The 16,301-nt window shown below is 52.6% G+C and overlaps 1 protein-coding gene across 1 annotated transcript in view; it reads left to right on the top strand.

Annotated features, from left to right (window-relative positions):
- Positions 1-13,804, top strand: part of GRHL1 (grainyhead like transcription factor 1) — a 49,642-nt gene extending 35,838 nt beyond the window's left edge. Inside the window, exons 10-16 of the mRNA XM_029938573.1 lie at positions 2,457-2,544; positions 3,746-3,885; positions 4,943-4,980; positions 7,226-7,317; positions 7,641-7,726; positions 11,032-11,096; positions 12,183-13,804. Of these exons, the coding sequence (XP_029794433.1) occupies positions 2,457-2,544; positions 3,746-3,885; positions 4,943-4,980; positions 7,226-7,317; positions 7,641-7,726; positions 11,032-11,096; positions 12,183-12,297 (624 nt within the window). The 3' untranslated portion in view covers positions 12,298-13,804. The remainder of the gene's footprint in view (positions 1-2,456; positions 2,545-3,745; positions 3,886-4,942; positions 4,981-7,225; positions 7,318-7,640; positions 7,727-11,031; positions 11,097-12,182) is intronic.
- Positions 13,805-16,301: the final 2,497 nt, after the last annotated feature.

Genomic DNA, 16,301 nt, shown 5'->3' with positions numbered 1-16,301 from the left:
GACGCAGGCGCCGCTCACCTCGGATACTGAAAGCTCCTTTTGCTGGGTATAAAATTCTGGGCCTGCTGTTTCCTGCAGTGCTTGAACAACACGACTGTGTTGTCGTCAGGCTTACATTTCTAAGGGGAAATGTGCTGTCATCAGTGTCTTAGTTCAGTGTGTCTGTTTTTCTGGACTCTTTTCCCTTCTTACCAGTTTTGAACAATCTGATGTGTTTCTTTACATTTCTTGTACTTAGAGCTTGTTGAGCTTCTTGGATCTGTCGTTGACAGTTTTCATCCTGTTTGAAACATTTCCAGCCATTGTTTCTTCGAGTATGTTTGTTCTTGCGTCCTCTGAGGACGCCAGGTGCACACGTATGTGTACGGCGGCTTGCGGCTCCCACAGCTCCCACCTGCTCTTTCCTTTTCTGGGATGACTTCCTCTTTGTGTCTCCTTTTTCATAGTCTCTGTGCTGATGTCCTAAATCAGTTCACCACTCTTGCCTCTGCCTTGTCGGAACTACTTCAAATCCCCTCCAGTGCGGTTGTCATCTCAAGACGTTGTAGTTACCGTCTCTAGAAGATCAGCTCGGATCTGTTTCGGAGCTCTCGTATCTCAGTGTGTTGTTTTTTCACCGACTTTTTGGACATAGGGAAGGCAGTTACAATAACCACGTTAATGTCCTTGCCCGAAGTCCATGTCCATCCTGGGTGCGGTCAGTGGTCTGCTGCCCTCCTGCGGTCATGTTTCCCTGCTTCCTTACGTGCCTGGCAATCTTCCTGGACCCCAGGCCTGGTGAGTTCTACCTTGCTGGGTGCTGCATGGCTTTGTAATCCTCTGGATCTTTCAAGCTTCGTCCTGAGAGCAGGTAGTCACTTGGAAGCACTTCGATCCCTGCAGGTCTCACCGTTGCGATCTGACAGGTGGATCAGGCACAGTGCTCACTGTCAGCTGATTATTTCCCGACTGTTCTGCTGAGCGCCCTGTGAACTTTAAGTTTCTCCAGTCTGACGGGTGGGATCAGGCACTATATTCTAGTCTTCACCGAGGGCTCTCCCCTGTACCTTTGGGGAACTTTCTAACACTTGTTTATCTCAGGACTCTGCTGACTACTTGGGGGGACCCTCCACAGATCTCTGGGGTTCTTCCTGGTGTAACACTTTCCCCTTCACTACTTTGTCCTGCTGCCTTGCTCTGTCTGGATTTTCACCTGTGTCTCGACCCAGGGGCCCTGGACGGGGCCGACCTGTGGCCGTCCCTGCGCTGCAGCCTAGGAGTTGTGAAGGCAGGCCGCTCCTGGGGCGCTCGTCCGGCTTGCTCCCTGCCTCTCAGGGAGCCCTGCTGTCTGGTGCCCGGTGGCCCCGGCCTTAAAAATCCTTGGTCCACGCAGCCGTCTTCTTTCTGCTCCGGGTGGAGGGGAAATCGGGTCTGGGAGGCGCCCGCCACAAGTGGGAGCAGAGGCCCCGTTTTCTGAGGGAGGTGCCTGATAACTGGGAGGAGACGCCCTGTTGGTTTAAAGCTACCTTTTGGGAAGTGTCACTTGTCATCAGAATGGAGCTATTGTAGACTGCTGGGAGGGACGGGGAGATACTACCCTGTACAACAGCAGAGGGGTGCGGGGGAGAGCGGGCTCCTGACCTGCGTGTCTGCGTCCGGAGGTGCTCGGTGAGCAGCTCGTGGCGACGCTCATGAACCCAGGTGGTGTGTTTACCGATATGGTAGCATATTCCCACCTTCTAGAAGAGTCGGGGGTGGTTTGTGTTCCGTTTATTAAATATGGCTTAAGTATGTCATAATACCAAGGTCTGTGGGATGATTTTTATCGCCTCTCTTTGATGTTAGGGAATTTGTTTTCAGAAAAGTTAGCTGCTCGTTCATATTTAAGTGGGTGACTTCGTAAAGAAACGTGTACCCACAGAAATATATGCTGCCGGATGAAGTAAAATGGTTCATTTGTGGTTACATTCTTATTATATGCATTTGCTTAATTTCAGGTCATGTTTGTTAGTAATACGGTTTTTTATTTTTGTGGGTTCAATTGCATGGCCCTGCCGTTCGTGTAATTGATACACGTCGTGTACGTGTGCCCTCTTTATAGGACTGAGAGTCCACTTTTTCTCTTTTAAGTGGTGATGCAGGCTTCTAGTTAAACCCTTGCTTTTGTGAGTTCTAGTTGGACAGCTCTGTCACTTGGTTGACGCCAGGTCCTCGGACAGAACCCCGGCTTTCACTGATGTCGTTGCCCGCTTGGGGGGGTGCGCACGAATCAGGGTCCGCGTGTCTACGGTCACTGATGTTTTTGGAGGCAGTTAGTGCATCAGCAGATTTAGAGGAAGCTCCGCTAAGCTCCATGAAGATAGTAAGTAACGGGGTCCATCTCTAGAGATGTTTTTCCCCGTAAGTCAGGGAGGAGTACAGTATTTTAAAGAGGACCGGAGAAACAGTATCATGCCTTGTCTTCACTTGGCTTCTAGGGAGCTGAAAGGAAAATCAGGGATGAAGAACGAAAGCAAAGCAAGAGAAAAGGCAAGTGTCCTGACCCCAGCTCCCAGTTGAACGCCTGTAAGTAGCACTGTTTCCGCCAAGTGTTTCAGACCTTTTCCCTGAGAACGGTGATTCTTTTTTCAAGCAGAAAATAGTCACGGATACTTAATACTGTGAAGTGGTAGCATTGGGTTTTTTTTGTTTGTTTGTTTGTTTGTTTGTTTACCAGCTACAGAATCAGCTGAATGGCTGAACTAAGGACTTTTCTTGGGGAATCACAGGAAAGTTTTTCCAGACTTCGGACTGTTTTGGCTATTACTTTTAGGCCAGATTGCTGATTCTAGTCCTGAAAAATAACACATATTCTATCTGAATAGCGGATGACGAAATTGGGAGAAGAATGCGCTTGGGAAGTCAGGATGCCTGACTCCCAAATGAGCGTGGTTTTCCTGTATCCAGTGTTCTAACATTTCAGAAGCTGTCGGGCTGCCGTTTGGACGTTTTACGAGAAAAGCTGTCTTGCTTTCTTGCTTTTCTTAATGTCACCAATATCCATGTTCACAAAATCCTGATCTGCCAACTACAAGCGGAAATGCTGCTCGACGGCCATAGTGCTGGGTCTGGAGGACGTGGGCCGCGAGCGCCTGGTGTCTGAAGTCCGTCTGCTCGGCGGGCTGTGGGCCGGCAGCGCGCTGGGCGGGCCTCCCGTCCGGCATCCGCACACAAGCTCCCGGGAGAGCCCCTCACTGAGTACGGCAGGGCCGGTGACCGGGCAGCAGAGTCTGTAATTTAATAAATAAAAAACCTCGACAGTCGTCCTTACTCTGAACGTCTCTAAGGTTAGATCTAGCGGTCCCGTCGGAGGCGTAGAGGTATGGGTCCCGCAGGACAGGGCACGATGCCGTTGGAGTGTCAGCTGCCTCACCAGGAGAGCCAGGCAAACTCCCCTCCGAATTATGTCGATGCAGTTGTAAGTTTTAGCCTTTCAGACAAAAGTTATATATGCTTCTGATTCTCTGTGTGCGCGTGTCTCTGTACATTTACAAGTAGCCTTTTCTCTCTGATTGTGGTAAGATGTTCAGTTGACTTTAGTATAAATACAAGCACCCTATTTCTTTGCATAAACTGTGATTTTCTTCTTTGTTCAGGCAACATGACCTGTACCTGATCCAGCGCTGCAGTTTCAGTTTCTTGAACCCGAGCAAAGTGCTCTGGGGCCTGTACCCAGTCTGTGACTATACACTGCTGACCGGGGGTCCTCGCTTGTTTGTTTTTCCAGTTTCCGATGTCAAAGTGCCACTGCTCCCCTCTCACAAACGAATGGACATCACGGTTTTCAAGCCCTTTATTGATCTTGACACACAGCCTGTCCTCTTCATTCCCGACGTGCACTTCGCCAGCCTGCAGCGGGGCACTCACGTAGGTAGCGGGGCCCCGGGTGGCTGCGGGGCGCTCACGCCCGACACGGAGAAGGTCTTTGCCATTCGTTGTAAACAGAGGCCAAAACGTAGTGAGGCATGGCCAGCGTTCCAGTCTCTGGAATATTCAGCTGACGCAACGCCCTGGTGGCAAAGTGTGCGAGCGCCGCTGTCAGCCCTGCAGCCCCGGGCCTGTCACACTGTGTGTGCGTGTGTGCGTGTGTTTGCACCGCAGTTCACGCAGAGATGCTGTAATAGCAGCGTCGCTTGCAGTCTGAGTCTGTGATCCCATGGATTTCACTCGTGTGGTTCTGGGCAGGAGGGAAAAGCCAGAGGAGTCCCCGGGTAGTAACGTCAAGGGCAGAAGGGACGTCTGAAGGCTCTTTTCCTGGTTTCAGTTCCTGAATCGCGGCTGGCACACGGAGAGCCATGTCTCGGCAACTGCTCTGAAACCAGCACGCCCTGCGTTGAGCAGGAGCTCAGTGGGGATGGCAGCTGGCGTGGCGTAGAGCCTGCTTTCCGTACAGAGCTCGGAAGCACATGCGGATGATCTGCCACGCACTTTGTGCCCAGATTCCTCTGGGCTCGTGGCGTCTTAGAATTCTTGGGGTGGGGGGGGCGGGCATTGCCACTGTCTCCAGCTCCTGGTGAGAAGCTTCCAGCGAGCAGGGCTCAGCAGATGGTCCCTGTGAAGGCTCACGGAGTAAACATTGCAGGCTTTTGGGGTCACGCAGTGTCCGGTGTGACTATTCAGCTCTGCCATCATGGTGCCAAAGCAGCCAAAAACGGCACGCCAGTGATGGAGTGCGGCCATGTGTCATGATGCCCTGTCTTCATGGTGACAGGCATTGGGCCAGACTCGGCCAGTCGTCCATAGTTTCCCACCCCCGGCTTAGAGAAGCTCAAGATACCTGTAAGAATCTGGTTATTGAAACATAAGGCTAAAGGATTGTATACTAGATTGGTCACATTCAAAATTATTTTCATTTTTGGAATAAGTCACTTATGATCTGAAATATTTTGAGCACACACTTGAAAAGCTATTTTTTTGGTTTTAGGTTCTTCCTCTTGCCTCAGAAGAATTGGAGGGTGAAGGGTAAGGTTTATGTTTTGTTTTATTTTGTTTAAATGTTTATTTTTGAGAGAGAGAGAGAGCATGAGCAGGGGAGGGACAGAGAGAGGGGGACGGGGATCCAAAGCGGGCTCTGCGCTACGGGGTTTGAACCCATGAACCTCGAGATCATGACCTGAGCTGAAGTTAGACGCTTAACCAGCTGAGCCACCCAGGTGCCCCTGTTTTGTTTGTTTTAATACATTCTTCTGGTTTTTAAACACTCTCAAACTTACAGAAGAATTGCAAGTGTAAGACAAAGAGCGCACTTTTTCCCGAGTCCTTTGAGAGTGAGCTGCAGACTCAGTGACCCGGCATTCCTAGACAGGTGAGCGTAGCTGTCCTGCAAACAGGACAGTCTCCCACGAGTCAGCACCTTCACAAGACGTGGGCACCAGCCGGCGCTCGTTCCCCACCCAGGCTTCGCTGGGTGTTCCGATAAATTCCTTTAGAGCAAAAGAGGATCCAGTTCAGACCCTGTGTGTTCAGTGGTCTCTTAAGTCTCCTTCAGCCTCGAACGGTCCAGTCTCTCCTTGCCTTTCCTGACCTAGAACTTTTGAAGCTTAGAAACCCGTTGCTTCGTGGAATGGCCTCAGTGTGGGTTTGCTCCCTGTTTTGTCAAGAGTGGATTCAGGTGTCCGTGCATCTTGGCAGGAAGTTCCTGGACACAGTGCTGCGTCCCAGTGGGTCCTGTCAGGTGGCACAGCTTGCGTTTGCCCCCTGCTAATGCTGTTCACCGCGATCGCTTGATCAGGGTGCTGTCTGCCAGCGGCTCCGCCGTGAAGCTCTTTTGTTGTGTTTTGTGCGGAGCTAGCTGCTTTGTGGCTTTTAAAAATCTCATTCCTCATCAGATTTCGAATTTATTCATTTTTTCCCCCTTTTATATCAGTACGGACTCAGTTTCCAACTTTAGTCAACAAGTTGCACAGCATTTACCTGCTCACATTGTCCCAGTAGGTCGGCGGACTCCTTCAAGGGGCTCCGGAGTCCCCTGCCATGACGCCTCCCCCCCCGGCTCCCTGAACACGTCCTCACTTTCAGGCTCCACGTCTTCCGGGCACTGGGGTTTTCCCTTCCCAGCCTGAGAACCCGCCTCTCCTCCAGGAAGAAGCCGGGCCCTGGGTGTGCTCCTGACCCCTGCCTGTTGCTGCCCACCCCCACAGCATGTGGGCACCCTCCTTGGCCCACTCGGGCGCTGACCGCCCACGCCGGCTCCCCCCCAGTGCTCTACCGTGTGGAGGACCGGTGCCCTCTCCTGGGCTCTCCGTTTGGACCCAGGTTGCCTACAGAGCCATTTTCTCTGCAGGCCAGGCCTCCGCTGCCCCTCTATCTCCTCGCCTGCTCGAACAGAGCCTGCGGTGCTCCCGGGGTAGACGTGCTGGAAACTGAGCTGGACACACTGAGTACTTTAAGGCCCAAGCCTGGTCCTTGAAGTGTCGTTCTGCCCAGAACCAAGCACTCAGTGTCTTCACTTTCAGTCAGTGTGCTGTTTTCTCGCTCACGGCCGCCAGACTCCCTCACCGTGTAGAACTTGCACCCTATGACCTGAGCTTGGAGCCGGTCACTCCTCAGGAGTGGCTCTTCCCCTCCTTCTTGGCACAGACACTGCCGTATTTTATCCTGTGACTGTCTCCGGAGTCCTCTACGGCTCTACGGTCCCGGAGTGGCCTGCAGTCTTTACCACACGCACCCTTTGAGCACAGCATTCTCGTTTCACGAAACTTTGAAAGATTTCCTAATCGCCTGCAACATTAAGTCTGAAATTCCTTACAGCCAGACGATGGAGGGACTCCATCTTAGAGTCCAGCCTTCTGGATTTGTCTTCCCGCAGAGCATTTTATCTTAGCCAGCCTGGCTCCGGGGCCACACTTGGCCCATTGTTGACACGTTCCCTCCTCTGTGACCACCTCTGTGTATACATCTCAAGTCCTGCCTCCTCCATAAAATGTTTCCTGGAAGGCAGCTCGATCTAGGGTAAGAGCAGTGGAGGGCGTCTGGCAGGGGACCTCAGGAAGTCCCAGCTCTGCCATTAAATTGTGGGAGCCTGTTCGGTCAGCATCTGCCCTGGGGCCTCACATTTTCATCCACAAACCAAAGAAGCTGGGCCAGGTGAAGAGCCAAGGTCATTTTAAATCCAAACTCCAGCGATGTGCCCTGAAACTCTTTTTTTGTTCCTGCAAGTGATGTTGTAAGTTGCAGTCACTAACTGCATCGTTATGATTGCCTGCAGCTCTAACTTGAAAAGGGGTCCGTATGGTTCCGAGGATGATTTCGCCATCCCGACTCCTGCCAAGCTGCCTCGGGCAGAAGAACCAAAGAGAGGTGCGTGGGTCACGTTGCTTTTGGGAGTTTTCAGTGAGAAGTGAGTTCTGCCTCTGTCAGAAGCACGAATCGCTCGAGCAAATCCTTCTGGCTCGACGTCCTGAGCATTCTTCCATCAGACCAGCTCTTGGCTTGAAGCGAGGACCTAACAGCAGAAGCTGAGAGCTGTGTTCCTCGAGATCGAGATGATTTTGGTTCACGTTTACCGGTCCCGATGCGGATGTCTGTTTATCTTAACGGCTCTCCGGGATCTCTTATTTTGCTCGTACGAATAACCGCGTCCTTTCTCTCTCCCCTGTTCTGTGCTCCTGGTGGGGACTTAGTGCTGCTGTACGTGCGGAAGGAGTCCGAGGAAGTCTTTGATGCCCTGATGCTTAAGACTCCGTCTTTGAAAGGCTTGATGGAGGCCGTAAGTACTAGAAACTTGGAAAGCCTCTTTTGAAAATGAAAAAGTAACTTAAAAAGAAGCTTCATCTGAAACAAACTTTATCAGACCTTCCAGATTCCTTGTTATACTGGAATCGGTGCAGCTCGTGCTGTGTGGCACCGCCCACGTTTCATCCGGCCTCATGTGGCCTGAGTCGTCTGCCGGGCCACCCCCGACTGGGTCTCACCCCACCACACCCAGCACTCTCCTTGGTAGATAGTAACCTCGAGTGATGTCCAGTCAACTGAATGAGTGCTTTTGGGCTTTTGTGGGGTTTTTTAATGTTTTATTTATTTTGAGGAAAGAGAGCAGAAGCTGGGGAGGGGCAGAGAGAGAGGGGGACAGAGAACCCCAAGCACGCTGTGCACTCACAGCAGAGAGCCTGAAGTGGGGCTTGAACTCGTGAACCGTGAGATCCTGACCGGAGCTGAAGTTGGACGCTCAACCGAGCTACCCAGGCACCCCCTGAGTCGAGGGCCTTTGTGATGATCTGTGCAACAGTTTTTATTTGTTCATTTGTGTTTTTAGACATTCTACAGTTTTTTAGGTTTATTTATTTATTTTGAGAGAATGTGCAAGTGACGGCAGGAGTGGAGAGAGGAGAGAGAGAATCCAAAGCAGCCTCCACACTGTGGGCGCGGAGCCTGACGTGGGGCTCAGAGTCACTAACTGTGAGAAGGTGACCTGAGACGCAGACGGACTCTTAGCCGACGGAGCCCCGCGGGCGCCCTGATCTGTGCCATAGTTTGTTATATACTTGGTTAAGCAGGTTCCCGTTTAACAAATCGCTTAGAGACTAACAAAAATTATTTTTAATCAAATAGAGGTCGTTTAAAAATTCATAGATAAAAACAGTGGCTCCTTGGTCGACCTTTGAAACTCCTGATCCCGAGGAGTGAGCGAGCTTATGTCAGTCCTTACCCAAAGCCTGTTGGAGAAACTGTAGACGTGCAGCCAGTGACAACCCTAAGTCCTTCTCACAAGACCTCAGCGGTGAGTGAACTCACCCCAGCCCGCCTCCTGGGACTTCAGCGGGCGACGGCATGAGGAGGAGCCCGTGGGGCCTTGCGCCAGGATAGGATACAAGCGGTCTGTTCCGGATCCTGATAGTCGTCAGCCCCCTGCAGGTGCAGGCGTCTTGGAGCTCGGGGCATGCGCGTACCGGGGCTAGAAGTCCTCTGGTTCTCCGGACAGCCGCCGTGTGTTGAATTCAGTTAACAAATACTTGTTAGGCATCTGGTTTATGCCAGAGACTATCCTAGCTACTAGGGTTACAAGAGTAAGTGACACGGTGCTAAATGGAGTTTAGATGCTAGTTAGGAAGGTGGGGACAATAAAATAGGCACAGAAAGGGGCGCCTAGGTGGCTCAGCAGGTTGAGCGTCTGACTCTTGATCTTGACTCAAGTTGTCATCCCAGGATCGTGGGATTGAGCCCTTAGCACAGAGCCTGCTTACGAGTTCCCGTCTCCCTGGCTCGCGTGTGCTCTCTCTGCCTCTCTCTAATTATTAAAAATAAAAGTTTTTTTAATAGGCAAAGAAACTAGTAAGTAATTTTCCCAGCACTGATAAATGCAGTGAAGAAAAAGGAAGTGGGCACGTGGACAGCGGACCGGGGGAACCGCAGTCTCTCGGGGGCCTTGAGCTCACAGGCGTGTTCCCATGTTCCCGCCCCGCTCCAGCCAGCGCCACTGGCAGCCTCTGCTCTGTGTTGTTTTCAGCTCCCTGTGACTTCTCCTGGGTGGCCCTTTCTTACCTTGTCCTCGGGCAGCCCTTCCTCACTGAGAGCCGCGCAGACTGCTAGTTTTGGGGAGAGAAGAAATGAAAACAGTGGAGGCTTTACTGTGCACACACAGCTGGCCCCCGGGCCCCGGAGAATTGTCAGGGCCACGGGCCTCGAGGGGCCTGGGATCCTCGTGGACGTTCCACCGACACACAGGGAATTTTGACCCAGGGACACAGAAAAGCAGTGGATTTGTTGGGGGCGCCTGGGGTTTCTGTCGGTGTCACGTCCATCTTTGGCTCAGGTCACAGTCTCGCGGTTCAGGAGTTTGAGCCCTGCAGGCGGAGCCTGTTTGGGATTCTCTGTCTCCCACTTGCCCTCCTCCCCTGTCTCTGCCCCTCCCCTGCTCCTGCATTTGCTTTCTCGCTCTCTCAAAATAAATAAACTTCTTTAAAAAATCAGAGCAAAATAAAAATGAAAAATTGCTCATTTGAAAAAGAAAAAGAAACGGAGTTGTTTGTACGCTGAGAGCTTGGATTCGGTCTGAAAGGTGTGTTTTGTGAGCCTGAAAGCAGTCGGAGGCTGGCGTGCCATGGCCCCTCTCTCCGTGCTGCCTTGAGTTCTGCCTTTGGATGGAAGGTCAGCTGCCCCTCCCTCCCCCCGGCTTCGGGGCGGTCTGCACACGTCTATAGAGCATCAGTCCAGAGGAGTCAGCTCATCCTTGGATTAATTCGTCCTTTCTCTTTAAAGATGGCCCCTGAGCGCTCACAGGGGACCTGCAGGCTTCGCCCTGTCCCGAGGGCTCCGCTCGGTGTGACCCTCACTGATCATAGAGCGGGGTGGGCGAGGGCCCCTCCCCAGCCTGCGGCCACAGGAGCCAGAGCCTGGTGCATTTGTGAAAGTCCGTGCCCCCTCCAGGGCTGCGCCCTCCCTGGCTTGCGCCCAGGGACGTCAAGGTTTCTTGTGGGCTGTGGGGCGTTGAGAAGTTTGTTCCCTTCTGGAAGCTACCCCCTGCTTCGTGCCAAATGCATGTCTGTCCTCACTGCAGTCCCGTGGGACTCGAAGTGCAGTCTCTACCGAGGAGGACGGTCACGTGTGTGGATTTATACTCTTGATCACTCGTGACGGGGCGGCTGCGTGCCCCTACACCCGTGGAGTGTGACCCTCGCGTGAACTGTGGACGCTAGTCCACGGTGCTGGGGTGACGACGGCTCCGCACGGACGTGAGGCGGTGGCCCGGGCGTCGGTGGTGGGCGCGCAGCCGGGGGCTGTCCGCTCGCTTGTTTGTGAGCCTCAGACTCTCTATACAGTGCTCGTTGTTTAGAAGGGTGACCATGCAGGACCTTAGGGACGTCAGTAAACGGGGAGGGGGCGACAAGCAGATTGCAGCCCCTCCAAAGGCAGGTAACGCCCCACGCCCACCCCCGGATATGCGTGCTTTCGTGTGTGACTTGGCACGTGCGCTTCGGAAAGACAGAACGCTGAGGGACTGGACACAACATTTATAGTTTCTGTGTTCAAGCCATGAGATTAGCATTTTGTAATTATTCTTCTTGGTTCGTTTAGATCTCAGACAAATACGATGTGCCCCATGACAAGATTGGGAAAATATTCAAGAAATGTAAAAAAGGGTGAGTAGCTGGTCTTTCTCCTGCCTGTAAAACCAGCGGTGTCCTGTCACGTGGACCCTGTTCGCACACGGTGTGCCCGGTCTAGGAAGGGTTGTACAAACACGAACGCCAGGACGTATTTTTTCAGAAGTTATGCACACGACATTGATCTACCTTCATAAGACAACGTTGTGGGACTTTTTTCAAGTGAAAATTTATTTGCTCTTCGCTTGCTTGGCTGCAGTGAAATGGCTCTGAATCCCGGAGCGCAGCACGAGACTCAGTCAGGGGAACCTCAGTCGCTGCCCCGCTTGCCGAGCCCTCCTCGTGAGTCAGGCGCCGGACCAGGCGCTTTGCACGCTAAACTCCCCCCACCCCCAGCCAGTGTGATGTCCAGAAGGTCAGGAGTTCGCACGCAAGGCAGCTGGGGTGCAGGGAGCCTGAGCCGTGTCCGCGGTCAGGGGTCGGGTCCACGCCGCGGCCCTGGCTCGGTGCAGTCTCTGCTCCTTCTCCTGCGTTCTCCTGTCCTGGATCGTGTTTTCAGTCCCAGAACGTTGCTGCTTTGTCCAGAAATTAGCATTTTTAGTCCTGTTTCGCTTAAGTGTCTGTGCTGTTTGCCGTGGGTAAGCTGAGCACGGAGGAAGAATTTTTTGGCTTAAATCTAAAGCAGATCCTAATTGAAATTTTCTAGATGGGTCTAGCAGGGAGGGTTGGACGTACTAGTAGCTCAGTTAAACTTGGAGGATGTGTTGGGAGGGAAGATGGTTTGTCAGGCAGCTGTGGCTTCAGATCGCTGAGGTGAGTTTTACGGATCCGCTTTCTGACGTTGGCCCGAGGCGGGGCCGCTCCCGCTGACGCGGCTCGGGCGCTGTGACGGCGCCTGCGCGCCAAGTCGTGGCCACGTGCTGGAGCGGTGACGGTGAGAAGCTGGCGTGGTTTGCTCTATCCAGGCCCTACCCTATTATTAGAGCTTCGCGTGAGCCCCTCAGGATAGGCCCTGTGGCCACCCCGTTCCACAGAGGGGCTGATCGAGGCTCAGGGAGGCTTTGTAAATGACGCGCCTCCAGTGCGGCAGGACCGAGTGGAGGGGTCTCGCTTCTCTTCCAGGATCCTGGTGAACATGGACGACAACATCGTGAAGCATTACTCCAACGAAGACACCTTCCAGCTGCAGATGGAGGAGCTCGGGGGGTCGTACCGACTCACCCTCACTGAGATATGAGGGCACGCCGGCCCCCCGCTCCCGGCGAGGGCGCGACGGCCTTACGCGGGTCTTCCCGGCGGGGTCAGGTGCATCGCAGGTGTGGGCGGAAGCCGCGGGAAGGGCTCCCGTCGGGTGGAGCCGCGCTGCTCGGGGCTTGGAGGTAGCGAGCAGCGTGTCGCAGCGGCGCCCCTCGGGCAGTGGGGACGCCCGTGGCCCACCGTGTCCGACTTTTCTGAGACAGATACTTAGGACCAAGAGTGAACGCTTTGTCCTAAGGTTCATAGACTCTGGGGACCTTTAGAATATCTGCTGTGCTATTTATATAAAAATATTGGGATGTTTGTCTCTTCAATGTTAGCAGGCCTGCTCACCTGTGCAGGTCAGAAAGGGCGGCGGGCTTGGCTTTGCGGATGTGCCCTTGCCCGAGCTCAGCCTAACTCTGCCCGCCTCGGGGTCGCGGGAGCGGCCCCCCAAGAGGAGAGGATGCGCCCTTTCTCCCCCGGCCCCTCCTCCTCCCGAAAACGTTTACTCAAATAGGGCACAAGTCTCCCTGTGCAAGCGCACCACCCGCCTTTCTCATGAAGAAATGAAATGGGTCACAGTATGAGTCAGTTAAGCTACCGCAGCATTGTACACAAGTGCAATACGTTTCTGAAGGCCGGTGTCTGTAAATGTGTATATACGTGTCTTATACAAATAGATAATATATAAACACGGTGTCTGTACGTAGAGCGGGGCTGCAGTCCAGGTCTACCTTGCAGACTTTCCCGAAACGAAAGGTTAAGTTATTTTTGGTACCGTACTCGAGCAGACCGAGTACTGTGCTTAGCGGGGCACACTCCAGCGCCCTGCGTGTGCTTTCCCGGACGGCAGCCAGCCCGGCGCGGAGCTCCCGTTTGCTCTGGAGAAGTTGTCACTCGGATCTCCACACCGTCTAACAGATGAAGTAAAGGAAAACCACGAGCGCGTTTCCCGTCTTGCACACGCCGCCCGCGGTCGTGTGAACCTAGAGGGGACACGCGGTAATCAGAACACGCACGGCGGCCGTTGTGTCCTGGCTGATACGCCCCCGAATGCAGGCCCTCCTCACCTTCCTGCTACAAGAAGTGGCTTCTGTGTCACCAAGGTTCAGAGCCTCCAGGCCTCGCCGGTCTCGTGTACGGACAGTTCTGGAAGGCAGTCGAGAGGCCATGAGACTGTACTCACTGGGGCAAGGGGACGTTTTGTCCACATGGTTAAGTACGTAAGTTCTACAACATGTAATTTCATAACCAGTAAGATCACGGGTACCTCGGGTCGGGGAGCTAGAGCAGGTCATCCGTGTGAGTAGGACTGATAGTTCCATTTCCACGTTCAGCCGTTCTAATGAAGTATGTGAACCAAATCGCCGGTTTTCTAAGATATCATGGGACACGGGTCATAACTATTTTATATTTTGTTTTATGAAATTAATTTTTGTCTCGTTTCTGTTTTTGTGTCATTGAAGATGCATTTTAAACCAAAGGGATTAAATTTTGTATATCTATTTCATAAGATGTCATTTCCTGTCGCTCCATTTGACTTTCCCCTTCCGTTATATTTTTAAAATTTTTTTAATTAAAAAAAAATACACTCCCTCCTTAAGGGGAGGCACCTGGGGGGCTCAGTCACTTAAGAGTCTGACTCTTGGTTTCAGCTCAGGTCACGATCTCACAGTTTGTGGGTTCGAGCCCCACATTGGGCTCCATGCTGCCAGAGCAGATTCTCTCTCCCTCTCCCTGCACTTCCCTTGCATGCTCTCTCTCAAAATAAACACTAAAAAAACAAAAGCCAAATATTCCCTCCTTGAATTACGATGTTTTGAGCACGTCATCTGATTCCCATGGAGGGGCTCGTGGAGGTGGCGATCAATAGATTTTCTCGGACAGAGCAGTCCGGTGCTTGCGAGATGAATGACTCGTCGGCAGCCCTTGGAAGATCATTTGCTCTTTCTGGAATGTTCTCTTGTACACTGCTGCAAAAGAGGAGCTCTACCTCACTTTTTTCCAAGTTCTAGAATATTCTGAGGAACAGGAGGGAATCTGGCGGGCGGGTTTTCTTTCAGTGAATGGAGAGAAGATGGCTCAATTTCCCTCAAGCATTCCCATCCCAGGTGCCCCCCCCCCCGCCCCCCGAGCTCAGGTGTAAGTGCCGTGCGTGTGCGCAAAGGAGGGTCGTTCAGTGATCGAGTGGTCACTGGTCTCTGCTCTTCTCTGCGCCTGATTTCCCCGTCCTTCTTTACAGAAGATTAAGCCCCCGGCCGGGAAGCCGCTTCACACGTGAGCGCACCCCAGCCTGAGCGGGGACCTTCCGGGGACTGCCAGCAGGTGCAGTCACGTCATGGCCAGCTCTGCATTCCTCACATGACCTGGTTTCTTTGCCCTCCTGAAAAAAAACACAATTTGCTTAATTTTCAGGAAACTCTTAAGTGATAAACTCTAAGAAAGTGCAAGATAATAATTTTCTATTGAGAACCTTTGTCTTTATTCTTTCACTTTTTTCCTTTTTCTTTCTCTTTCTTTTTCTCTTTCTCTTTCTCTTTTTCTTTTCTCCCTTTCTGTCTCAGTACATGTCAAGGCCTCCACCACTGATCCCGGAGATTATGGGATGGAAACAACTGGCCTGTTACCACGTGTGGACCTGCAGGAGGGGCCAGATTCCTTCTGGTCTCAGAAGTTTGAAACCCACCAGGGGGTTCATCACGCAGATGGCTCTGGCTAGACCACCATAAAGGAGGGCTGGAAAGGAAAGTGCAACGTGGTTCACTTGTTACCCTTTGGGACAGATACAGAGCTCTCTGCCCAAATGAATCTAGACACAGACGTTAACACTGTCACAAAAATTAACCCCCGCGGGTCGTGGGCCTAGAGGTGAAGTGCAAAACCATAAACCCCCCAGCAGACAAGACGAGAGGACCTAGATGCCATTGCGTGTGCCTGGGACTCTGTAGATACAACCCCAAAGCAGTGTCCGCGAGAAGGAATTGACAAGCCGGACTTGACTAAAATTACACGTCGTCACTATGAAAGGCAAGGTCAAGTGAACGAGAAGACGGGCCACAGCCTGGAACTAAATAGTTGCGAGAAAACATCCAATGAAGGACTGTTACTCAAAATACACAAAGGACTTTTCAGACTCCAGAGTAAGAAAACAAACTACCTGATTACAAAATAGGCCAAAGACCTTAACAGACACCTCACCAAAGAAGCCAGACGGACGGCAAGAGTGTGGGAAGATGCCCCACGTCAGGTGATCTCGAGGAGAAGCAAATTAAAGCCATCAGGAGATGCCACTGCACACTTTCTGGAAGGACCAAACCCGAGAGCCCCAAGGACACCGCTCGCTGGGCGAGGGCGCGGAGCAGCAGGCCGGCACCCTGGCGGGAGTGCAAACGGTGCGGCCACCCCTGGGGACGGCCGGGTGGCTCCTTACAGAACCAAACAGACTGTCACCCTGGGATCTGGCGGTTCCGCTCCATGGTGTTCACCCCCAGCGAGCTGAAAACACGTCCACACAAGACCCGCACATGGATGTGCATAGAAGCTTTAGTCCTCGTTGCCAAAGCGCGGGAGCAGCCCGAGGGTCCTTCGGGAGGTGAGCGGCTAAGTAAACCGTGCTCCATCAGACAACGGAACATTTTCAAAGCTAAAACTTAATGCTCTACAAGTCAGGAAACGACATGGAGGAAGAAACTTGAATGTTTTGAGGTGAAAGAAGCCAATCGGGAAAGACCAGGTGCTGGATGATTCCAACCATAGGGCTTTCTGGAAAAAGTGAAGCGATGCAGACAATGAAAAGATCAGGGTTGCCAGGGTTTATGAGGAACAGATGAATAGGTAGAACACAGGGACGTCTGGGGGGCCCAGTCGGTTGGGCATTCAGCTTCAGCTCAGGTCATGATCTCACAGTCCATGAGTTCGAGCCCCACATCAGGCTCTATGCTGACAGCTCAGAGCCAAGAGCCTGATTCTGATTCTCTGTCTCCCTCTCCCTCTGCCCTCCCC

This window comes from Suricata suricatta, chromosome 4, assembly GCF_006229205.1.
Source record: "Suricata suricatta isolate VVHF042 chromosome 4, meerkat_22Aug2017_6uvM2_HiC, whole genome shotgun sequence".
Taxonomy (NCBI): Eukaryota; Metazoa; Chordata; class Mammalia; order Carnivora; family Herpestidae; genus Suricata; species Suricata suricatta.
Note: the sequence above shows the minus strand (reverse complement) of the source record. Positions and strands in the feature narration are given on the sequence as shown.